The sequence below is a fragment of the Papio anubis genome, chromosome 16, assembly GCF_008728515.1.
Source record: "Papio anubis isolate 15944 chromosome 16, Panubis1.0, whole genome shotgun sequence".
NCBI classification, from domain to species: domain Eukaryota; kingdom Metazoa; phylum Chordata; class Mammalia; order Primates; family Cercopithecidae; genus Papio; species Papio anubis.
Window position 1 is genome coordinate 63,986,311 of NC_044991.1, and position 25,356 is coordinate 64,011,666.

Below are 25,356 nucleotides of genomic sequence, written 5' to 3' on the forward strand. Positions count from 1 at the left end.
CACCCTCTGGGTTCAAGCGATTCTCCTGTCTCCGACTCTGGAGCAGATGAAATTACAGGCGTGCACTACCACGTCTGGCTAATTTTTATATTTTTAGTAGAGGCGGGGTTTCTCGATGTTGGCCAGGCTGGTCTGGAACTCCTGACGTCAGGTGATCTACCCGCCTCAGCCTCCCAAAGTACTGGGATTACAGACATGAGCCACCGCGCCCAGCCTAATGCCTGGCTAATTTTTTTAAAAATTTTTGTAGAGATGGGGGTCTCCCTATGTTGCCCAGGCTGGTCTCAAACTCCTGGCCTCAAGCAGTCTTCCTGCCTCTGCCTCTCAAAATGCTGGGATTATAGGCATGAGCCACTGCACCTGGCCTCTCTCTGTACTTTCACCTATACACCTAAAACTGCATACTCTGAACTGCATACTCCACCATTCTCTACCTGATGGCTTTTTTTCTGCCTGTGGGATCATACTTGGCTGTCCTCCACATAGAAGAAGCTAGACCCAGCACTTTGGGATGCTGAGGCAGGCAGATCACCTGAGGTCAGGAATTTGAGACCAGCCTGACCAAGATGGTGAAACCCTGTCTCTTACTAAAAATACAAAAATTAGCCGAGCGTGGTGGTGTGCGCCTGTAACCCCAGCTACTCAGGAGGCTGAGGCAGGAGAATCACTTGAACCTGGGAGGCAGAGGTTGCAGCGAACTAAGATCGTGCCATTGTACTCCACCCTGGGAGACAGAGCAAAACTCCATTTCAAAAAAAAAAAAAACAACAACCCAAACCGAAGCTAGAAATAGCACAGAGTTAATGAGTTAATGCCCCTAAACACAGCCCTTGACAAACAATAGGTGGGATATGGTGAACAAGTGCCCCAGCCTCCTTGTTTCTCAGGCGGGATGACTCTAAGCTGCACGTTCTACTCTGGCTCCCTGAGTTCCTCCGACAGCCTGAATTCCAGTTGCCCGTGGGATAACCTGGTTGAAGCTCCTTTTCTTGGCTGCCTTCCCTTCCCTGTCTCACTTCCAAGTGTTTCCTGAAATTCTGTCCCAAATAAACCATTTGCACTTAAATCCTTGTCTCAGAGTTTGCTTATGGGGGAACCCAAACTAAGACGCCATGAAGCTCCTGGCACACATATTGCCTGAATCACTGAACATGCCAGGCACATGGAAATGCATGTGTCAGACCACTCTGATGACCTCCAAGAGGCAGCTCATATCATCCCCACTCGACAGAGATGGGAAGTACTGCTCAAGGTCAAGGTCATAGAGCTAGAACTGGCAGGGTTGGCATTCAAACCTGGCCCTCTGGCTGCAGCCTGTCCTGCCTGCCTTGCTTCTGGGCTGGTCTGATGGCAGCTGGGGGTTCTGTTTCCCTGACTCCTTTCATGGGTTTCCTAACAGTGGAGACGTGGTCCTTACAGTCTTGGGGTGGGGGTCTCCTTGGCCACAGCACAGGGCTGGGCCCAAAGGATGCTGCTCAATAATCCCAGGAATGGAGGTCCATCTCAACTCTCCTCACTCCAGAGACAGGAGGAAAGAATCCCAAGAGGAGCTAAATGGTTTGCTTCCACCTGTGTTCCATTCCCAGACTCAAACAACATGCAGCAGCCTGGAATTCCCACTGCCCCAAGCGTTCCAGCTCCTGCGTGGTTCAGGTTCCAGAGAAACCATATCCTGATGCTCTCCCAACTCAGATGCGGGGAGGGTGGCAGCAGGAAGAGGGCGAAGGGGCGGGGCAGGGCTGCAGCAAAAGCAGGCAGAGTGGGTGCAGGGCCCAGCAGGGAGCGAAGAGGGGTGAGGCTGTGGGGCGGGACAGAGAGGCAGAGCGGGGGACCAGGATGCAAGCACCTCTTTAACCCGTTTCCTCCAAGCTCAACTTCGGAAACAGCTTCCTTGTCGTGGATCTTCTCACTGCGTGTCTGTCAAGGAGGAGAGACAGGAAGGGTCAGTTCCGGCCACGAGAGCACTAAGGGCATGGAACGCGAGACCAGCCCGGACCTCAATGCCTGAATCTCCTCATCTGGAGAGCAGGAACGATGTCATCATTCTAGCATGGTCAGTTTCTGGCTGCATTGCATCTAATTCCTCCACCAAATGTGATCCAGGCTGGGCCAATCAGAGCTCCAAAAGTGACCCACCCAAGGAAAGGGACCACTTAGAATTTAATCCAAATGTGGTGACTGCAACAAAGCATCCAGTGGCCCCTACTCAGCTGGCAGTGGGCTTGTCTTCTCCCTCCTCAACCCTACTCCCTCACTTAGCCCAGTCCCTGGGTGTTCTTTGTCTTTTTTTTTTTTTTTGAGGCAGGAACCATGAGACACAGACTCTAAGGCTGAGGGGCCCAAGGTGCAAGGGTGTGACCTGTGAGACAGGGTTAGCAACTTCTGTCATGTCTCCCACGTGCAGGGACTTTTATGGTATAGCCAGGGGCCAAGATAACATGGCAGCAGCCGCCCCACTCACCTCCTTCCAGCTGTTGTCCTGCTTCTCCAGCTCCGAGTGCTTCAGGACCCAGGGGTCGGCAGCCTTCTGCAGCTGGGCAAGGGCAGAGAGGGTGGGTCGGTAATGGGCAAAGCTATTAAGCAGAACCCCGCTCTAAGCAAAGCCACTCCCCAGACTCTACTCTGCAGCCCACATAACCTACATCATGGACCAGGGGCCACCTTCTCAGTGGGTAGCAGCTCAGAGCGCGCCCCTCCGCCTGGTGGATTTGGAAAATGATAATAAAAGCAACTACTTGCAGACATCCTTCTAGATGTCATTATACCTAATATAGTAACAGCCATTACTATGTGAATTCATTGTACAATTCACAGAACAGCTAGACCAGCTAAGCAGCAGCTACGTCCAATCAGAGTGGCAAATGTAAGATCTAGGCACCCCCACTGCTCCATCCACAGTGGCCATCGTTCACAGATCCCAGCACTCTTTCCCGCTAGGCCTTGAGGGGCCTCTGCTTCCCTCCCTTCTTGGAGGTCCATCACCTCCAGGTGGCTTGTGATGGAACCAATCTCTTATGCAAACATTAGTTAATTTTTTTTTTTTTTTTTTTTTTTTTTGAGACAGAGTCTTACTCTGTTGCCCAGACTGGAGTGCCGTGGTACGATCTCAGCTCACTGCAACCTCTGCCTCCCGGGTTCAAGCGATTCTCCTGCCTCAGCCTCCAGAGTAGCTGGCATTACAGGGATGCACCACCTTGCCTGGCTAATTTTTGTATTTTTAGTAGAGACGGGGTGTCACCATGTTGGCCAGGTTGGTCTTGAACTCCTGGCTCAGGTGATCCACCCGCCTCAACCTCCCAAAGTGCTGGGATTACAGGCATGAACCACTGCGTCCGGCTGCATTAGTTAATTTAATTCTCACAGAAACTGTGTATGGTAGGTGTTCCTGTGGTTATTTCCATTTGGCAGATGAGAGGATCAAGACTGAGAGAAGAGGTCGGGCAGCTGACTGAGTGAATGATCGTAACAACAGTGTAGCACTTCCCATTGCTGGTGACTCCATCTGTACCATCTGGCACTACAACCTTCTCTGGAGGACTGCCTTGGGTAACCAGGACCCAATCACTGCCAATGACGGACAAAGACAGGGGTCCAGAAGACTGGCCCTAAAGGTGGACCCCTTGCCTTAAGGTGGACCAAACTGTGGGGTGATTTACTGTTTATACTCCTGGGCACATCATGGGGTCAGGCCGAGGGCAGATTTCATCTGAAAGCGTATCTTACATGGTTTCTTCCCCTTCCCCATCCTGACTCCATCCATTAACAAATCACTTGCACACAGGGTAACCAACTCATCTTGGTTTGCCCAGGACTTTCTCAGTGTTTGTACTGAAAGTCCCATGTCCCAGAACCCTCAGTTCTAAAAAAAACTAGGAGGCTACGGCTAGGACTATTCTAGTTTTAAAAGTCACAGTCTCGGGAATGCCCTCAGTCCCAGGCAAGCCGGCATGGGTTGGTCACCTTACTTGTACTTGAATCCATGTCTAGAGCTTTGCTTCTTAGAAACCCAACATGAGACAAACAGGGCAACAATGAAAATAACACTAGGCCAGGTGTGGCAGCTCGCAACTGTAATCCCAGCACTTCCAGAGGCTGAGGTGGGAGGATCACTTGAGCCTAGCAGTTTAAGATCAGCCTGGGCAACACAGGGAAACCCCATGTCTAAAAAAAAAAAACCACAAAAGTTGCCGGGCATGGTGGCTCACGCCTGTAATCCCAGCACTTTGAGAGGTCGAGGCAGGTGGATCACCTGAAGTTGGGAGTTCAAGACCAGCCTGACCAACATGGAGAAACCCTGTCTCTACTAAAAATACAAAAAATTAGCCGGGTGTGGTGGCGCATGCCTGTAATCCCAGCTACCCGGGAAGCTGAGGCAGGAGAATCGCTTGAACCCATGAGGCGGAGGTTGCGGTAAGCCAAGATCGTGCCATTGCACTTCAGCCTGGGAAATAAGAGCGAAACTCCATCTCAAAAATAAATAAGTAAATAAATATACAAAAGTTATCCAGGCGTGTTAGAGTGTGCTCCCAGCTACATGAGAGGCTGAGGTGGGAGGATCACTTGTGCCTGGGAGGCAGAGCTTGCAGTGAGCTGAGATGGTGCCACTGCACTCCAGCCTGGGTGACGGAGCAAGACCTTGTCTCAAAATAAGAAAAGAAAGAAACTAAGAAAGGAAGAAGAAGGGAGGGAGGGAGGGAAGGGAAGGGAGGGGGGAAATAACACTAACATCAGTGAACAGCAATGACAGATGAAGACCACAGAATCAAACCAAGCCCCAGACAAGGGTGGGCTTAGGAAGCACTTTGATTCTTGTGGTTATCTCACTTTATTTCCATAGCTGCCCTGAAAAATGAGAATGTCAAGTATGGTCATCCTTATTTTACAGATGAGGCCCAGAGATCAGAGGTGACTTGACTGGGGTTGTACCTGGTGGAGCCAGGTAAGGACTGGGGACTCCTGGTCAGAAGCTCTTTCCCACCAGCCACTCTGCTACTTTCACCAGTCTGGCTTAATCGTCAGTCCAGTGTACAGAATGCTGCTTTGGGGGATTTGGTTTAAAGTGCAGGAGGAAGAGGAATGTCAGAGAGACACAAGAGGCTAGAGGGCCGGCAAGTCCCTGATGTGAAAACAACAGCAGGACATGGAATCTGTGCCCTGATGAGCTGACAAGACATGCCTGTGGGCTGATATGTCCCCCAGGGATGACACGAAGCTTGTTTCATAATTTCAAAATCATTTTAGAAATTTAGAATATTTAGAAATTTAGAAATATTTTGTTGTTAATAAAATAAGAAGGAATTATTCTTTTACAAACAGGAATTTGGCTTGATGGTGCAAACAGATGCAAGCATCTGACCTGCTTTCCACGTGGTACCTGGATTGTTCTGGAACTTGTTAGTCATCCTGCCATCCTGCACTCCCCAAGCACAGGCTCCTAGCAGGTGTGAACCTCACAGGAGCTCTGTCCCTGCAGGAGAGTGGGCATGGCCCAGGACCAGGAACTTTCCAGATTTGGGAGTTCTGCCAGATTCTGGTCCTCTCTCTTACTCACTTTATGACCTTGGGCCAATCACTTTGCCTCTGTATCCTCATCTGAAAAAGGGGTTTCATGAACGTGACCTTGCAGGGCTGTTGAAGTACTGAAGAGAACATTAGGAAGAGGAAATACCTAAGATCAATAAACTCATGCAAAATGCTCACCTTCAGTAAGTCAGAGAAATGCAAAGTAAAGCAATGAGATAGCATTTCACACCCTAATTTGGGCAGACGTTTCAAAGACTGGTAATCACAGCAACTGGCAAAGATGAAGCAAAAAGGGCCTTCTCGTCCTTCTAACTGTGCAGCTGGTGGGAGGGTACAAGGGCAAAGCTTTTCTAGAAGGCAGCCTGGCAGTTACCATCAACTATAAATGCTTATGCCCTTGGATTTAGCAATTTAACCTCTAGGAATCTATCCTACTGAAATATTTATGCGTGTGCAGAAATATATGTGTGGAGATGTTCACTGAGGCACAACTTGAACTTTTTTTTCTTTTTTTAGATACCTTTGTATCTAAAAAAAAGTCTCACTCTGTTGCCCAGGCTGGAGGGCAGTGGCACAATCACGGCTCACTGTCTTGATCTCCCGAGTTCAAGCAATCCTCCCACCTCGGCCTCCCATGTAGCTGAGACTACAGGCGCACACTGCCACATCCAGCTTCAGGTCACAACTTTCAATAGTGAAAAACTGGAAACAATCTAGATTTAATCACTGTAGATAACAAATCATAGTATCTCCACACTGGGAACACCAGGCACCAGGCACACTGAATGAGGAAGGCCTCCGTACTCTTTTGTGAACAGCTCTCCAGGAAAGAGGCAAAGTATAAATAAATGGACATTACAACTTGATTAATGATTTTAAAACAAACGAACAAAACCCTGTAAATATAAATTTAAATAGCAAGAAAGGCCCAGCTACCTGGGACGCTGAGGTGGGAGGATGGCTTGAGACCAGGAGCTCAAGCCCAGCCTGGGCCATACAGTAAGACCCCATTTCTTACTGTAAGCCACTGCACCTGGCCTAAAAAATTTTTTTTAATTAACAAAAAATGACAAGAAATGGAGGGAGTAGGTTGAAATATGCCTTTGTAATATTTGGACCTTATATAAAGATGAAGTCCTGGTTTATGTGATTAAAACTAAAAGTAAGGCCAGGCGCGGTGGCTCACGCCTGTAATCCCAGCACTTTGGAAGGCCGAGGTGGGCGGATCATCTGAGGTCAGGAGTTCGAGACCAGCCTGGCCAACATGGTGAAACCCCATCTCTACTAAAAATAAAAAATTAGCCGGGTGGGGTGGCAAGCGCCTGTAGTCCCAGCTACTCGGGAGGCTGAGGCAGGAGAACTGCTTGAACCCGGGAGGCAGAGGTTGCAGTGAGCCGAGATCGCACCTCTGCATTCCAGTCTGGGTGACAGAGTGAGACTGTCTCAAAGAAAAAATAAATTAATTTAAAAAAATAAAATAAAAGTAAGGCCGGGCATGGTGGCTCACGCCTGTAATCATAGCCCTTTGGGGGGCTGAGGCGGGAGGATCACTTGAGGCCAGGAGTTCGAGACCAGCCTGGCCAACATGATGAAACCCTATCTCTACTAAAAACGTAAAAATTAGCCAGCCGTGGTAGCACACGCCTGTAATGCCAGCTACTGAGGAGGCTGAGGCGCATGAATCACTTGAACCTGGGAGGCGGAGGCTGCAGTGAGCCAAGCATGCACACTGCACTCTAATAAATAAGTAAATAAAAATATAAGTGAAAGGAAGGGAAAAGTCAAAATCAAGAGTGGAGCAGAGCAGCATATGGTAGGTGGCGGCTGGCTGCATGAAGTGAACTATAATGGGGAGTGAGGGTCAATGATTGCTTTTCCTTTCCTCCTTCTTTTGATTGAAGGTCTCCCAATTTTCCCATGGGAACCACTCTTAGTTCCTCCCTCTTGGTTCCTGAGTTTGGGTAGGCTCCAGGGATGGGCACATGACCCATATCTGGCCAATCCACTGTACTTGCTAAGCTGTAAGATATGAGCATGAAACTAACGGTGGCCATATTTGGGAACGGCTTGTTTAAGAGTAAAGCTAACACAGAGGAAAGCAGGCCTGACAGGCAGAGGCAGAAAGGAAGATCTAGTTCCCACTGCATTCTCTAAGTGCCTGGATCCAGCTATACCCGAAGGAGATGCTGTGCCAGACCTCACTGGACGAGCACCTAGATCCAGCTATACCTGAAGGAGTTCCTGCTTCTGAATCATTTCTGTAGCAACTCTCCCTTGCGGGTGGAAGTAGCTTGGCAGGGATGGGCCTCACCTGGCTTAGGCGGTTCTGCAGCTCCTTCACCTGCTGCTCCACCTGCTGCTTCTCACCCTGCAGCCGCTCCACCAGCTGCAGCTTCTCCTGGCTCCAGTTGCGCTCGCTGATCTGCAGCTGCCGCGTCAGCTCCATGACAGCGCTGTAGGACTCAGCCAGGAGGTGCTGCTGCTCCTCACGCTCCCTCTGTAGCGCTGCCTTCCAGTCGGGCCCTGCCCGCTCCCCAGCCCCCTTCCCCGCCTTCAGCTCCATCTGCGGAAAGAAGCAGACTGAGCAGCTGGCAGCAGGAGGCCACTCCTCTCGGCCCTCCTCTCTCCTTCCCTCCCAGGTGCCAGCAGGGGAAAAGGGGAGAGGTCCCTCAGAAGACCCCTCACCAGGGACTAACCCAGCTTAGTCCTCCCCACTCACAACTAACCCCTAACCCCTCCACACAATAAGGGTTTGAAGAGTTCTTTCTATAAGCCAAGCTCTGCTGTGGGCTTTTCAGGTATGATGTCAGTATCCTCATGAAAACTCTGCAAGATTACTAGTGGTCACGCCGGCAAGATGGTTTTCTTGGCCTCAGACCTCAGGGTGGCAGGAAGGGGAATGTGCAACCTTTAGACTCAGTGCCCCCCATTAACCCCCATGGGCTGGTCAGGTTCTTGGTGGGAGGAGCACCTGAAATGCCCAGGTCTTTAGGGGCAGCAGGTATGGTGGACAGTGCAGATGGAGGGAGCTGTGAGAGCTGCAGAGAGGGTTAGGAGGGGAGAGTAGTGGCCCCAGGAAGCAGCCAGGAGACTGTGAGCAGTGGGAAGAAGGTGGAATTGGGGCTGGGCATGGTGGGTCACGCCTGTACTCCCAGAATTTTGGGAGGCCGAGGCGGGCAGATCACTTGAGATCAGAAGTTCAAGACTAGCCTGGCCAACATGGCGAAACCCTATCTCTACTAAAAATACAAAAATTAGCTGGGTGTGGTGGTATGCCATCTATAATCCCAGTTACTTTGGAGGCTGAGGCAGGAGAATCACTTGAACCCGGGTGGTAGAGGTTGCAGTGATCCAAGATTGCACCACTGCACTCCAGCCTGAGTGACACAGTGAGATTCCGTCTCAAAAAAAATAAACAAACAAAAAAGGAGGTGGAATTGGGGTCACAGGGAGCCAGGGGTTAGAGGTTTGGGGGAGCAAGGGCCAGTCTGCCACTTATTAGCCGGGTGACCTTGGGAGATAAATTTAACTCATCTGTGCCAGTTTTGTCACCTGTCCAGCAGAGACCATCGGAGTGCCTGCCTCCCAGAGGCTGCTGCTGCCGGGGAAGACAGTTTGCGGCAGGGGCAGGCTGGATGGAAGAGGCTGGAGCCCGAGCTGTGGGGTCAGAGCATTCTCTCCAAGTGGGAGGAAGCCTACCCTCTCACTCTTCAGGCCAAAGGAGGCGGCAAGTCAGCCTCAGGCGCACAGCAGACCCCAAACCCAAATCCCCAGGGCTCCTGGTTAAAGCTCCTTTGGGCATGCTGGGGAGTTGCGGGGGGCCCCCAATTTGAGTGGAGGGAGCAAAACAGAGCCAGGCAGTGGGGGCTGAAGGACTGCTTATGAGGAAAGGAAGGAGCAAATGAGGACAGCAGGCAGTGGGGGTGCGCGCCAGCCTCACCTGTGAGCCCAGGGTGCAATCCCTCACCTTCCTTCCCTTCCCCCGTGACTCCCATTCCCCACCGTTTCTGATACCCTTGCTGTGTGACTTTAGGCAAGTCTCTTGCCCTCTCTGGGCCACAGGTGAAGCAAAGGGGTTCTTATTCCTCTAGGAGCATGGCCTTGGCATCCTACTCCGATCTGACAGCTAAAGGCTTGGGTGAGAGGGGAGAGGCCTCTGACAGGTGGGGGGCTCACCTGGGTGGTATGGCCCTTGAGCTCTGCCCGCTCTGTCTCCCAGGTAGCCTTGGCCTTAGCAAATTGTTGCTGAAGCTCCGTCAGACCACGGCGTTCATCCCGGAGCAGCCAGCACAGCTCCTTCAGCGTCACCTTCATGTCAGCCAGTGTCTTGATGTACTCATTGGGCTGCAGACAGAAGGCAAAACCTGAGTCAAGAGCCTTGGCGGGTAGGGAGGGGAATCTGGGCTCAGAGAACTCACCTAGGAGTCCAGCTTGGGACTCCACGAGACCTCAGGCAAGTCCCACGGCCTCTCTAGGTCATCTCACCCATAATATGGGAATGACAAGCCCAGCCCTGGCTACCTCCTAGGCTGACATGAGTCCCAAATCTGACACCAAGAAAAAAAACCCTGCAGTTACAATAATAATTATTCAGCCTAACTCTGAGCTGAATCATCTGGCTTCTTCAAGGCTCTGTAGCGTCTGGGCCGTGGGTCTTTCTCCTCACTCAGGATCCTCTCTGACACACGCAGGCCAGTGTGGGGTCAAATTCATGCAGACTCCCTCAGTTTGCCTGACTTGGTCCCTGGGCCCATGCCCTCATTTCCCATCCCTACCCCAGCTTACTGTGTGTGACCCTGGGATCCGGACCCCACTGTTCTCTCTGACTTATGGCTTGATTTGAAGGTTCCTGACCCTAGACCACAAGGCCCCTCTTCAGATGCTTCTAGCCTGATGTCCTTACCCTCACCATGTACCTCCCAAGCCATACTCAATACCAAAACACCTTGCCACACCTTACTCAATACGAAAACACCTTGCCACACCTTAGCACACACAGTTCTCTTGGTCCAAAATAGTCTTTCCCCCATTCTCTATTAGGTAAACTCCTATACATCCTTCAAAACCCATCATCTATGACCTGTGATGCTGTCCCCTATACTGCAAAGATAATTACTTGCTGTCTTGCCTATGACCTCACAGTCCATCATCTGGATTCTGTTACTGCCCTGGGCTGACCAGGCAATAACCTTCTGTAACTCCAGTGTCCAGGAATGGGGTCAGAGAAAGCAGTAGGAATTGATCACTGAGCAGACAAAGGAATGAATGGACACAACAGGACCGCGAAGGGGCTGGAAACACACCGTGTTCTGGGTCCAGCTGTCCCCCGTGCAGGCCTTGTTATCAGAATGCTGAGCGTTTATCTCCTCTTCCTCCATCAGCAGGTACAGCTCCTTCATGCTGTTCACCTGTTTTTTAAAAACCATGCTTAACTGCAGGTGGGAAGTTTTCCCAAATTTTAATTCCAACCTTGGGCACCATGTAGGTCGAGGAGCATGACCGGACAATCAGGCCCTCCTAGTCTCCCACGACATCTGTTCTGCCCCAAAGACCAGGAAGCATCCCTGAGAGTCACTCTGAAATAACCATGTTGACAGGCTGGGTCAAGGCAGGCACTGTGGTTGAAATGAAAAGGCCACGTGCACTCCCACAATGCTACATAAGGGTGACCAAAGGTTTGGGTGGACAGAAGTGATCTTGCTGGGGGCTTGGATTTATTGCTGATGGATTCTGGGCAAGAGTCCAGGGCCAGCCAAGGAGATCAGGGACCTAGTTTAGGATGGAAATAAGGCAAAAGGGAATGAGTCATCTTCTGTGCTCAAGCAATCCTCCTGCCTCAGCCTCCCAAAATGCGGGGATTATAGGTGCGAGCCACTGTGCCTAGCATGATTATGTCTATATCTTATTAATTATGCCTATTTTGGTAAATGTACATATTTCTTATTTAGAGGCATATATGTTATGTAATTTTCTGTGTCTCTTTATTTTTTTTGAGATGGAGTCTCACTGTGTCACCCAGGCTGGAGTGCAATGGCATGATCTTGGCTCACTGCAACCTCTGCCTTGCAGGTTCAAGAGATTCTCCTGCTTCAGGCTCCCAAGCAGCTGGAACTACCAGTGTGCGCCACCGTTCCCAGCTAATTTTTGTATTTTTAGTAGAGATGGGGTTTCACCATGTTGGCCAGGCTGGTCTCTAACTCCTGACCTCAAGTGATCTGCCCACCTTAGCCTCTCGAAGTGCTGAGATTACAGGCGTGAGCCACTGCACCTGGCCAATTTTCTGTTTATACTCTATTTTTTCCTTTCCTAAAGTAAGTTTCTCTCTCTTTTACTCTAGGATATGGAAATGGCTAGAAAGGTTTTCACCAAATGTGGAGGGTTCAAGTCAGACAAACTGACTTAAAATACAGACTGTGTGGCCTGCAGGTCATTCCCTTAAACTGGGCTTCGTCCAGAGGACCGTGAGACTTCCAAACAGGTGAGAGGGCTCCTATGTTTCCAAACGTCACAGAAGAGAGAGCTTCAGACAAGAGGCTCGAGGCTGATGCTCCCAGGGCGGCCCTGTGTCAGGCACTGCAGGGTCAGGGCAGCAGGGTGTGGGCCCATGGAATGGCGGCAGGGACTCTCCCATGAGGCCCTGGGGAGGAGCTAGTGGCCTTCGAGAATGATGAGCTCCACTGAGATAGGGTGATGCAGGGTCTTGCTATACACTCAGGTCTAACTGTCATGCCTGGCTCCTAGGGCATCTGGGAGAGTACCCTAGGAGCGTACATGGCAACTTGAGGCATGCCAATGCTCCCTATTTGATCTGGAAAGGGGCCTACAGACAGTAGCCGGGACGAGGAGGGCCAAGCCTGGGCTAGATTCGAGGTACCTGAACCCAAAAGGACAAGGCCAAAGTGAGCAGTGTCAACTAAGATGAGTGTGACCAAGGTCTGACATCCTTGTAAGTCCCCTTCTCCTCCCTGCTGCTGTGCTGATGACAGGAGACAGGGGCTTTGAGCAGCAGAGGGTCCTGCACAGACTGGGGCACGAATGGGCCAGGTGGGTCCTTTCTAAGCTTCACACATTCCCAAAGCTCTGCCCCCACACATTTCCTGCCACACCCTAATACCACCTGTACTATCACCAGTGTTTTTTTTTTTTTTTTTTTTTTTGAGACGGAGTCTCGCTCTGTCACCCAGGCTGGAGTGCAGTGGCCGGATCTCAGCTCACTGCAAGCTCCGCCTCCCGGGTTCACACCATTCTCCTGTCTCAGCCTCCCGAGTAGCTGGGACTACAGGCGCCCGCCACCTCGCCCGGCTAGTTTTTTGTATTTCTTAATAGAGACAGGGTTTCACCGTGTTAGCCAGGATGGTCTCGATCTCCTGACCTCGTGATCCGCCCGTCTCGGCCTCCCAAAGTGCTGGGATTACAGGCTTGAGCCACCGCGCCCAGCCCTATCACCAGTGTTTTTAAGCCAGCCTACTCCCTCTTGTTAAATAAACATATCTTTCGGCCGGGCATGGTGGCTCATGCCTGTAATCCCAGCACTTTGGGAGACCAAGGGGGATGGATTACTTGAGGTCAGGAGTTCAAGAGACCAGCCTGGCCAACATGGAGAAAACCTGTCTTTACTAAAAATACAAAAATTAGCTGGGTATGGTGCCACGTGCCTGTAATCCCAGCTACTCAGGAGGCTGAGGCAGAATTCCTTGAACCCGGGAGGTGGAGATTGCAGTGAGCCAAGATCGTGGCACTGCACTCCAGCCTGGGTAACAGAGTGAGACTCTGTCTCAAAAAAAAAAAAAATTCTGGGAAGGGGCCCAGGGGAGCCTCCCAGGGCACTGAATAAAAATGTATACCTGTACCTGATGCTACTACAAAACTAGATTCCTACATTCACCTCAATACTGCTGCCTCTGAGGACTTTATGTTAAAGACCTGCCAGCCCCAAGGATCCTTTCTGCTATTGAGGCCGGGACCAAGCGTGTCATCTTCCTCATGGTACCCCCAGCAAGCACCCTACACATGCCCAGTAAAGAGCAATGATGGCCAGGTGCGGTGGCTAACACCCGTAATCCCAGCACTTTGGGAGGCTGAGGCGGGCGGATCACATGGTCAGGAGTTCGAGACCAGCCTGGTCAACATGGTGAAACCCCATCTCTACAAAAATTAGCAGGGCATGGTGGCAGGCGCCTGCAGTCCCAGCTACTCGGGAGGCTGAGGCAAGAGAATTGCTTGAACCCGGGAGACGGACGGAGATTGCAGGGAGCCGAGACTATGCCACTTCACTCAGGCCTGGGCGACAGAGAGACTCCATCTCAAAAAAAAAAAAAAAAAAAGAGCAACGAATGCAGGGAAGGAAGCCTGCATGCTGATGGCAGGTATGCGAGCCTAGGAGCTGTGTCAAATCCAGCTGGGCGTCCCTTCCCTGTCCCTCTCTCCCCAGACCACACTCCCAGTGCCAGGCCCAGGCCCAATCTTACCTCGAGGAAGTCATCCCCCTCGCTGGGCAAAACTTTGCCCTGCCGCCAGCGCTTGAGGAACCACCTGAGCTTCATGAAGAGCAGCAAGAAGTTGTGCTTGAACTGCTGGGACTCCTGCACCAGCATGTTCTTCTCCTGGCTCCAGAATTTCTGCTCCAGCCTCCGCTGGAGGCTCAGACTCTGCAGCTCAAACTCCCGCCTCAGGAGCGCCCTCTGCTGGTCCTCCTTCAGCTGCCGGGGGACAAGAGCTTGAGCAATCCCAGGGCTCTTTCCTCTCCCCCACCCCTTTCCGGGCCCCTGGACTGGGGCAGGGAGGAAAGTCTGGGTGGTGCCTGTGAGTGATCCCTGCGTGGCGCAGTCTATTCAGATGAGCACTGCCCTCTGCTACTGCAGCCACAGTGACACATCACTGAAGGAGCTGGGATTTGACCCTGGCTCTGACTAAAAAACCATGACATCATGTACTGAGCACCTCCTGGGAACCAAATGTCTCACGTGGACTCTCATGTTCAGTGAGGAACCTGCGAGGGTGAGCGATGATAGCAGGGAGGGGTGACGTGTAGAGAGCAAAGGGCGTGCCAGGGTTGAGGATGGCTGATGACTAGGCAACACCCTAGGAAAAAATGCAGAGTCACGGCTAACAGAGGGACCTGGATTAGAGGCCCAGCTCTGCTGCGCTCTGGATGTGCAACCCTGGGCAGAGCACTCTGGCTCTCTGGGCATCAGTTTCCCCATCTGCAAAATGGTGATAAGGGAGGGCACAAGAATTAAAAGACATAATGGGTGGAAAGTGCATTGGACAGGCCCAGCATACAGAAAGGGCTTAACAAATGTTATTCCAGAACTATTATCTTGATTAGAAGCCAGGTCTGATGAGGGCACCATTCATAAATGGGAAACTGAGGTCCTGAGAGAAAACAGGACTGGCCCCAGGTCCCACAGGCAGCCAATGATAGTCCTGTTACACAGCTAATGCACAATGGCATGTGCAATAACATCCCAGCAGGGCAAAGGGGCTGAAGACTCAGGTTTCCCTTAATTCTTTCATTCCTTTTTTTTTTTTTTTGAGATCACTCTGTCGCCCAGGCTAGACTGCAGTGGGACGATCTTGGCTCACTGTAACCTCTGCCTCCTGGGTTCAAGCGATTCTCTTGCCTCAGCCTCCCGAGTAGCTGGGATTACAGGCATGCACAAGCATGCCTGGCTAATTTTTGTATTTTTAGTAGAGGTGGGGTTTCACCATGTTGGCCAGGTTGGTCTCAAACTCCTGGCCTCAAGTGATCTGCCTGCCTCGACCTCCCAAAGTGCTGGGATTACAGGGGTGAGCTACCACGCCCAGCCTCCCCTGACATTCTTGACTTCAGAGGGCCCATAGATCCTCAAGGCCTCTGCTTCCAGCTCAAAGAGGCTGTAGGAATAGCTGCCTGGAAAGCGATGGGCACCACGCACCTGGACCATTTTCTGGTTGAAATTGTCGGCCTCCTCCTTTCGCAGCTGCCGCTCCTGGGAGAGCTGCTCTTGCAAGCCCCGGAGGCTGTCGTGGGCCTCAGCCAGCACCAGCTGCAGCTCCTTGATCTGTGGTGTGGACAGGGGACACAGATAATGAGGAGGGAGAGAGGGGAAGAAGTGGATAGAAATTGTGATCTCAGGATGACAGTGGTAGGGGAACAATGGGAAGTTGGACCCAAGCTGTCCAAATACAAATCAGGCAGAATGACTGTCCCCACCTTAGAGGGTCGTCATGATGATTAAATGAAACAGTACATACCAAATCTGGCTTTTGTTACCATTGGAACTTGATCTTTTCTCTTTGAAATTTATCTTAATAAGGTACTGGGGAAACTAAGTTTGATTCACAAAGATGTTCATTGCTTCATTGTTTATAATTGCAATATTTTAGAAACAACTTAGATACGAAATGATGGGACTTAAAAGACATTTAATGGATCTATACATATGTAACAATCCATTCAGGGGTACCCTTAAAGACAGTGTCCTTATTTTATGTGTGTTATTATGTTATACTTCAACAGAAAGTAGAAAAACAAAACCAAAAAAGCTATAGACCTCCATAGAAAAACATATAAAGGACATGGACACACACTAAATGTAACCAGTGGGAGCTGTGTGAAGACCTTCTGACCTCCGACCTTCACCGTCCCTCTGCTCCCTCCCTCCCTTCCTTCCTTCCTTCCCTTCCCTCCCTCCCTCTCTCTCTCTCTCTCTCTCTCTCTCTCTCTCTCTCAATGGAGTTTTGCCAGACTAGAGCACGATCTTGGCTCACTGCAACCTCTGCCTCCCAGGTTCAAGCAATTCTCCTGCCTCAGCCTCTCAAGTAACTGGGATTACAGACGCCCGCCATCACACCTGGCTAATTTTTATATATTTTTGGTAGAGACAGGATTTTGCCATGTTGCCCAGGCTCATCTTGAACTTCTAGGCTTAAGCAATCTGCCCACCTGGGTCTTCCAAAGTGCTGAAATTACAGGTGTGAGTTACAGTGCCTGGCCCCAGAACTCCTACATAAAACATTCCTAGGTACGGCAAATGTCCCTCTGTGAAAGTAAACATTCATTATATGGTCAATAATATGATGATTTGGCAGTGGAAGGCACAGTGACTTGAGGTATATCTTCTGTATCTGTTTTGCATTAAAATGTTTTGCAGGGCTACATACCGTCTGCTCCCTGGTATCCTCCTTGAACTCAGTGTTCAACAGCACTGGGCAATTGTCACTACTCAGTAAAGAGTAACTGAATGAAACAAATAATTGAATGTGTGCAGGAAATTATTTTTTCTACAGGTAAGCCTATAGAATAGGCCTACTTCCTGGCAGGGCACGGTGGTTCACGCCTGTAATACCAGCACTCTGGGAGGCCGGGACGGGAGGATCACTTGAGCCCCAGAGTTTGAGACCAGCTTCCTGGGCAACATGACAAAACCCTGTCCCTACTAAAAATATGAAAATTAGCTGGGCATGGTGGCACACGCCTATAGTACCACCTAATCAGGAGGGCTGAGGCATAAGATTCATTTGAACTCAGAAAATGGAGGTTACAGTGAGCCAAGATCGTACCACTGCACTCCAGACTGGACGACAGAGCAAGACTCAGTCTAAAAAAAAAAAAAAAAAAAGAATAGGCCTATTTCCTTTTCTCAGAAAATGAGAACTAAGTTATCTCAGTTTTTTCTCTTTTTGCCATGGCTTCCAGGAGGCTCACTTAGAGAGTCTGATCCATCAGCTTCAAGTGAGCTTCTCCTTCCTACATAGTCATGGGCTGGCCTTCCTGGGACCACAGAGTTATCTTCCAAGAGATGCTCAGAAAGGTACTCAGGCTGGAAAATACACAGGACTCTGCAAGGTTCAGGGTTTCAGAGATACTCCACCCAGTCCATAGGAGCCTTTTCCTGCTTCAGGCTCATTATGAAGAGCAAGGAGAAGCTCAGTAGGCTTAGAAGGGGCTCAGAACTACCCAGAATTCCCTGAGGATCAAAGAATCCTAGCAATTCGATAGCCACCATTCACTCCAACCCTCCCATGTTACCAACAGGGAAGCTGTGGCCAGAAGGTAGAAACCTGTCCACGGTCACACAGGAACACTGGCAGAACTGAGACTTGAAGTCAGGTCAAGTCTGAATCCCACAGATGTGTCATTATTATCATAATCATCATCCTCCTCCTCATCCTCACCCAATGTGGGCCAGGCCTTAAGCTATGGCTTTTCATGTATTTAATCCTTTCAACAACCCTGTGAGGCACCTTCATTTTACAGGTGAGAAAACTGAGAATCAGAGAGGTAAGATGACTTATCCAAGATCTCACAGCCAGTAAAGAGTGGATCCACAATTGAAACTCAAACTGCCTGACTATAGAGACTGCTGCCTTCCTGCTACATAAATAAGTAGTTCCATTAAATTACATAAATTGTACTTTGGGAGGCCGAGGCAGGCGGATCACAAGGTCAGTAGATTGAGACCACTGTGAAACTCCGTCTCTACTAAAATTACAAAAAATTAGCCGGGCGCGTTGGCGGGTGCCTGTAGTCCCAGCTACTCAGGAGGCTGAGGCAGGAGAATGGCATGATCCCGGGAAGCGGAGCTTGCAGTGAGCCAAGATCGCGCCACTGCACTCCAGTCAGGGGGACAGAGCGAGTCTCCGCCTCAAAAACAAACAAACAAAAAATTACATAAATTCTTAAATTCCCAGTGGAATTTAATACAGAAAAAAAAATAATTTATGAAGATGAGTTTATAAGTTTCCTTGGAACAGGCCATGAGAATGTCCCAAACTTCCTTATTTCCCCAAACCCATATCCTCACCAGCTAAGTGATATATGCACCACTCTGCTTTTGACAGGCCTCAGTCACTTTCCTCCTACCCAATCCCCTGCTTGCTCAGGCCTAGACCCACCTCAGAGGCATAGGAATCATTGTCTTCAGCTCGGTAAGGCCTGAAGCTCCGGCTGAGGTCGGGCTTAGAGTCCAAGTCACCAGTGCGGAAGGCCTCTCGGATCCTGGGTTCCCATTCCGGCAGGTCCCTGAAGTCAGGTGGCTGCACCCAGAGGCACAGGCAGAACAAACCAAATATCACCATGGGGAGGGGCCCGAGGGGTGCCAGAAACGCCCACCCCAGGCCTCTGCGCTCCCTAAGAGGCTTGAACCACCCATCGGAGGGCTAGGACCCTGGTAGATTCACCTCTGCAACCCAGACCCAGCCCTGGCTGGAGCACTGCTGCCATTCAGTGAATGCTTGCAGAAAGGATGAATGACTAGGTCAGTGGGAAGTGATTTTGTGAATGTGTCTTGTGCACAAACCTTCTGAGTCAGCCCCAACTATCCTATCACATGTGTGACCTCTGTTCATCCCTCTTTCAAGAAGAACCAAGAGGGAGATAACAGAGCAATCTATGGGCACATGCCTATAATTCCATCTACAATTTGAGGCTGCAGCAAGCTGTGATCATACCATTGCCCTCCAGCCTGGGCAACAGAGCAGGACTGTTTCTTAAAAAAAAAAAAAAAAAGGCAGTGTGCTTGCTTAAACAAGTAAGATGAAACTGGATCAACAGGTCTTGAGTTAAAGAAATTATGGCACATATCCACTGTATAGTTGTTAAAAAGAAAGTGCTAAATCTCGGAAGGGCGCGATGGCTCACACCTATAATCCCAGCACTTTGGGAGGCCGAGGCGGGTGGATCACCTGAGGTCAGGAGTTCAAGACCAGCCTGGCCAACATCACGAAACCCCGTCTCTACTAAAAACACAAAAATTAGCCAGGTGTGGTGGGACATGCCTGTAATCCCAGCTACTTGGGAGGCTGAGGCAGGAGAATCACTTGAACCTGAGAGGTGGAGGTAGCAGTGAACTGAGATCGTGCCACTGCACTCCAGCCTGGGTGACAGAGTGAGACTCCGTCTCAAAAAAAAAAAGAAGAAAAGAAAGAAAAAAAGAAAAAAAGAAAGCGCTAAGTCACTCTCTTTCCCTGGAAATGAAAAATTCCCTGCCATTGCTCTGAGGATGAAGATCAAATCTCCCCCATGCTCAGTGCAGTCCAGCTTCACGTTGTCTCTTCACTCAGCGCCCTGGACACACCACGCTCCTTCCGCCTCTGATCTGAGCTGTGCCTTTGTACAGGCTATTTCCTCTGCTGAAAACCCTGTTCCCCCAGCCATTCATCCCTCTGACCTCTGGTCAGATCAGAGGCCCTCCCTCAGCACAGGGTCTAGGTCAAGTTCCTTGTTCATAAAACCATGTACCTTTCCTTCAGATTCCTCTCTCAGTGTCTAATTGCACATTCACTGACATGATATTTTGGGTGACTCTGCCCCACTAGATGATAAGGGCAATGAGAGGGGGAATCATATCTGTTTTTGCTAATCATGACACCTTCAGCAGTGAGCACAAAAAGTGTGTGAACAACAGACAAGCATCATAAATGAACAAACTGATACACTGCGTAAAAAATATAAGGTGTATAGTAACAACAGATATAAAACAATCTGGGTGGAAAAACAAATATATGATATATATGTAGACAATGATTTAGAAGGGCAAGTTGCCAAGGATGAAGTATTTTAGATCCACTCCACTAGACACACAAAAATACTCACCATTTAAAATGTGACTATCAGGCCACACACAGTGGCTCACACCTATAGTCCTAGCACATTGGGAGGCTGAGGCTGGTGGATCACTTGAGCTCAGGAGTTCAAGACCAGCCTGGGCAATATGGCGAGATCCCATCTCTACAAAAAAATTTAAAAATTATGGCCAGGCACAGTGGCTCACGCCTGTAATCCCAGAACTTTGGGAGGCAAAGGTGGGCCGATCACTTGAGGTCAGGAGTTCGAGACCAGCCTGGCCAACATGGTGAAACCCCATCTCTACCAAAAATACAAAAATTAGCCAGGTGTGATAGAGGGCGCCTGTAATCGCGGCTACTTGGGAGGCTAAGGGAGTAGAATCGCTTGAACCTGGGAGTTGAAGGTTACAGTGAGCCGAAATTGCACCACTGCATTCCAGCCTGGCTGACAGAGCAAGACTCCGTCTCAAAAAATAAAAAATAAAAATTAGCTGGGTGTGGTGGTGCTCACTTGTAGTCCCAGGTACTCAGGAGGGTGAGGGGTGAGAATGGCACTGAGACTGCACCACTGCACTTCAGCCTGGCTGGCAGGGAGAGACCCTCTCTCAAGAAAAACAAAACAAAACAAAGGAAAAAAATAAATAATAGGATTTGTGCATGAGACACCTTACCTGAAAGTCTGAGCCAAGGTCTTTTGCCAGAAGAATCTCCTTGGAGAGCCCCTGGGAGCCCAAGGGGGGCAGTGATGAGAAGGACTCCTGCTGCTCCTTGACAGAGTCCCCGAGGACTGCGTCTGCCTTCCGCGTGAAGGCGTTCAGCTCCTGCTGCAGCACGCTCAGGCGCACCAGGATGGCATGGATGAGCTTGGTGTCCCTGGGGCCCTCGCTGTTGTCCGGGGCCTCGTGCAGCCGGAAGTCAGCACACTCATTGTCCAGACACAGTCGGAGGCTAGCTGAGAAGCCATTGGCATCAGCCACCAGGACATCGATGGCCTTACTGACCAGGGCGGCCTGCTCCCTCAGCCCAGGCAGCGCCTCGGCCTCCCTGGCTCTGCAGAGGCGGGCCGCATGGGACTCGTGTGTCTCGCCCAGGGGAGCGGGCACACACTGGGCAGAGTCCCCGGCCTCGGCGTCCGTCTCCAGCATGGGCCGCGTACTCTGGCAGGAGGCGAGGTCACAGCGCTGGAGGTTGGAGAGGAGCACGCGGTTCTCGTACTGCAGCTTCTTGACCTTGCCGCTGAGCTCGCCGATCTGCAGCTTGGCGGCCGCCAGCTCCTCCTGCGAAGGTTCGCTGAGCACGGAGCAACTGTCCTCCGACAGCGCCACGTCCAGCTCGTGCTCCGAGCGGAACTTGGCCAGCTCGTTCAGCAGCAGCTTGTTCTGGTCCTCAAGCTCGGCAGAAGAGCGCCGCAGCAGCTCAGCCTCCTCTTCCACGAACTGCAGGTGTCGCCGCAGCTCTGCCAAGCTCTCCCCGCACTCGCCGCCACCCAGCGCGGAGAAGGCCAGGCGTGCCTCAGGCCCCCCACAGCCACCTCCGTGATCCTTCATGTCGTCCATCTCAGCCCGCAGGCCTCGGTTCTCCACCTCCAGCTCCACGATGCGGCGGCTCAGCAGATTGGCTTCCTCCTCCACCAGCTTCAGGTGCACCTTCAGCTCGGTCTCCCGCGAGTGGGGGGCATCCGCCAGCTCCTCGGCTGACAGCGCACTGTCCAGGTCCCCATAGAGCGAACGGTACTTCAGCAGCTCCTCCTTCATGCTGTCGTTCTCCTTGGCAAGCTTAGTGAGCTTCTTGCACATGAGGGCCGACTCCTCCTTTGCAAAGTGCAGCTGGCACTTCAGGTCTGCACTGTCCTCCTGGGGCCACGGAGACAGACACAACCCAGGAAGGTTTGTGCTGGGAGGCTCAGTACCAGCCATGGCATTTTGGGGAGCACTAACTATATGCTGGGAACACAGGGGTGAATCAGACACAGCCAGACCCTCAAGGAAGTAAGGGTCCGGGGGAGATGCAGAGGGGTAGACGTTGAAATGACAGCAAGGATGGGGCACCACACATAGCCTGGGAGTCCAGGAGCAGGTGACATATTGATGAGCAACTGCTGCTACTACAGCTTCATCAGTAAAATGCGGCAGTAACATTACCTCCCTCCCAGAGCCACAGAGGGGATTAAATGAGCTAAGGATGAAAAGGGCCTGGCATTCTGACAATCCCAGACCACTAGGAGCTAACGGTATGTGGCCTTTGCTGCATATAGTAGTACTTTATCCAATTCTTCCAATGAACCCCAAGACAGGGACAGATAGGGAGTGGAGCCCAGAAACTCAAAATGACTCACCCCAATCACATGGCAGTCAAGTGGCAGAGCCAAGATTCAAGCCTCGGTCTCCAACTCTAGACCTTTGGATTTGACTGTAGTGCTGCTTGCTAAGTTCCTGGCTGGGGTGGGGAGTGAGTATCTAAGCATCTAAGAACCATGGGCTCAGGATGTGGTTTTGGGAAATAAAGTGGGCAGTGAAACTAAGAAAATGAGCAAGGGGGCCGGGCGCAGTGGCTCACAACTGTAATCCCAGCACTTTGGGAGGCCGAGGCAGGTACATTGCTTGAGGCCAGGAGTTCAAGACCAGCCTGGCCAGCATGGTGAAACCCTATCTCTACTAAAAATACAAAAATTAGCCAGGTGTGGTGGTGCACACCTGTAGTCCCAGCTACTTGGGAGGCTGAGGCATGAAAATCGCTTGAACCTGGGAGGTAGAGGTTGCAGTGAGCCAAGATTGTGCCACTGCACTGCAGCCTGGGCAAGAGAGTGAGACTCTGTCTCAAAAAAAAAAAAAAAAAAAGAGAAAGAAAAAAAGAAAAGAAAATGAGCAAGGGGAGGACAGGGCAGAATCTGGGATCCCCAGGCCACTTAAGAGTCAGGCTCAGGTCTTCAGAATAAAACCTTCCTACGGGGGCTGCTGGGAATTACCTGCACCGAAGGCTTCTTATCGGCCTTCCCCAGGGAGCGGGTTCCTCTTTTCTTCAAGGAATGCTGAAGGGAGAATTAAAAAAAAAAAAAAGTCAGGACTGAAAGCTCACAGGGTGATGCACATGCAGACAGCTGTCACAGTGCCCAGGGTCCAGGGAGGGCCCCAGTCCCCAGGCCACCCCACCCTGACGGCATTGACTGTTGAGTAAGAGGAGCCCTCCAGATCACCCAGTGAGCAGCAATGGGAGACAGGCCAGAAGCACTGGAGATGATTCTGAAAACACCTGCTCAGGGCTCCTCCCCTATAGCCCACTCCGATGTGTGGCCCAGCTGGTCTCGGCTAAGACTTGGAAAGCTGTGGTTCTGTTCTTGCTTGTCTTTCATCAAAGGATTTCCTGAGCACCTATCATGCGCCAGGTAGGTAGGTGTACAGAACACAGCAGTGAACCACGGAGGATGTTGTGGTGCTTTGCCCAGATTCCCCTTCGGAACTGAGACACTCATTCTCAGAGCTGAGACCTCAAAGCTGAGTACCCCTCCCAGCGGCAGCCATTGGTTGAGGGGAACCACCTTGTCCAAGGGCAGGTGCCATCCATGGATGGAGCCCACATCCAGGGACGGGTCCATAACCTCTTGCCTCAGCTCTACAGGGAGGGCCATCCTAGTTCCGGAGCTCCCCATGGGATCTACTGGGATCACTGGCGTAATTCAGCTTCCAGCTCTGCCTCACTCCCTGTGGTGTTGTTCCCCAAGAGACTCTTCCATAAAGCTCAGTAGGCAAATCTCCACCTCAGAGAAAATCCTGTCCTCATGAAACTGACATCTAGTGGGAACTTTAATTTAGAATGAATACTAATGGATAAAATGAAAATGAGGGCTGGATGTGGTAGCTCATGCCTGTAATCCAACACTTTGGGAGGCCAAGACAGGAGGATTGCCTGAGGCCAAGAGTTCGAGACCAGCCTGGGCAACATAGCAAGACCCTGTCTCAAAAAACAAATCCAGAAGCTAGCCAGGCATAGTGACTCATGCCTGTAATCCTAGTACTTTGGGAGGCTGAGGTGAGAGGACTGCTTGCGTTGAGGAGTTTGAGACCAGCCTGGGCAACACAGCAGGACTCTGCCTCAAAAAAATAAGATGTTTAAAATCCAGAAGCAATAGAGGAAAATATAGATACATTTGATTACACAAGCAAATTCTGCATGGAAATAAAAACACCCTAAGAAAAGTAAAAATATAAATGACAAACTCTGAAAAAATATCTGTAATGTATAACACCAACAAAGGGTTGATATCCTAAATATGGAAAGAGTTTCACAAACAGAGCATTAAAAAGGTCACCAGACCTGTAGGAAAATAGGCTAGAGATATGAAAAAACAGTTCTCAGGAAAAGAAAGGCAAATGGATCATGGCACATGAAGATATCAAGGCACAAGAAGATATTCAACCCCGCTCCTCTTAGATAAATGCAAATTAAAATTACACTGAGATACCGTTTCTCACCTATCAGATTGGCAAAAATCCAAATATCTGACGACATAGTCTATTGGTGAAGCTATGGAGAAACAAAAAGGTTCATAAATTGCTGGCAAGAATGCCAAATGGCACAAGCCCTACAGAGGGAATTGGAGGAAATGTTACAATAACAATTACTGAAGTTTCTCAATGTTTAAAGAAGTCATTCAATTAGATGCACGATTCCATTGAGCGCTTCCTCCCAAGAGAGGAGGGGTGATTCATGGTGGCGGTGTATGTATAAAACCATGCTTACAGGTTGTTTTGACTTTTCAAGGTGGGCTGGTATATTTCTGAAAATGACCCCAGGTGATTTGGATACATGCTTGCTCCCATCCCCGCCTCTCACACCCCATCCCTGAAAGTGACAGCCACTGATCTAATCCGAGTCCTATTTTTCTGAAACCAAGAGAGAGGGGCAGGGACTTGTCCAAGGTCTCACAGCACACCCACAGCTCACCTGGGACCAGTTCTTGACATAGCTCTTAATCAAATTCCAAAGAGTTGGTAGGAAAAAATGTGCCTTCGCTGATGAGGGCCAGAGTGTAGCTAGCACAGTGGTTCTCAACCTGGTACACATGAGAATTACTTAAAAAAAAAAAAAATACTGGTGGTCTGGGGTAGGTCTAAGACATCAGTATTTTTTAAATGCTTTCAGGTGATTCTGAAACGCAGGTCGGATCCACTGTGCCAGGCAAGGAGAGCTCCAGATGGACCCTTGAGTACAGAGTATCTGAGAACCCAATCAAATCCTAGAGAGACCTTTTGAAATGCAAATGAGGCAGGAAGGCAGAGGCTGATA

General features: G+C 50.4%; 1 protein-coding gene across 4 annotated transcripts in view; it reads right to left on the reverse strand.

Annotated features, from left to right (window-relative positions):
* SOGA1 (suppressor of glucose, autophagy associated 1) overlaps positions 1–25,356 on the reverse strand; it is an 89,123-nt gene that overhangs the window by 19,325 nt on the left and 44,442 nt on the right. For all 4 annotated transcript variants that reach the window (XR_001891901.3, XR_001891900.3, XM_021921079.2 and 1 more), the window contains exons 4-13: positions 23,039–23,101; positions 20,745–21,926; positions 18,403–18,543; positions 15,441–15,566; positions 13,992–14,222; positions 10,827–10,931; positions 9,700–9,867; positions 7,835–8,086; positions 2,462–2,533; positions 1,847–1,917 (exon numbers count right to left, since the gene is read on the reverse strand). Coding sequence is in view for 2 of the 4 variants with exons in the window: in XM_021921079.2 (XP_021776771.2) it covers positions 1,847–1,917; positions 2,462–2,533; positions 7,835–8,086; positions 9,700–9,867; positions 10,827–10,931; positions 13,992–14,222; positions 15,441–15,566; positions 18,403–18,543; positions 20,745–21,926; positions 23,039–23,101 (2,411 nt within the window). In the remaining 2 variants the exon portion in view is untranslated. The remainder of the gene's footprint in view (positions 1–1,846; positions 1,918–2,461; positions 2,534–7,834; positions 8,087–9,699; positions 9,868–10,826; positions 10,932–13,991; positions 14,223–15,440; positions 15,567–18,402; positions 18,544–20,744; positions 21,927–23,038; positions 23,102–25,356) is intronic.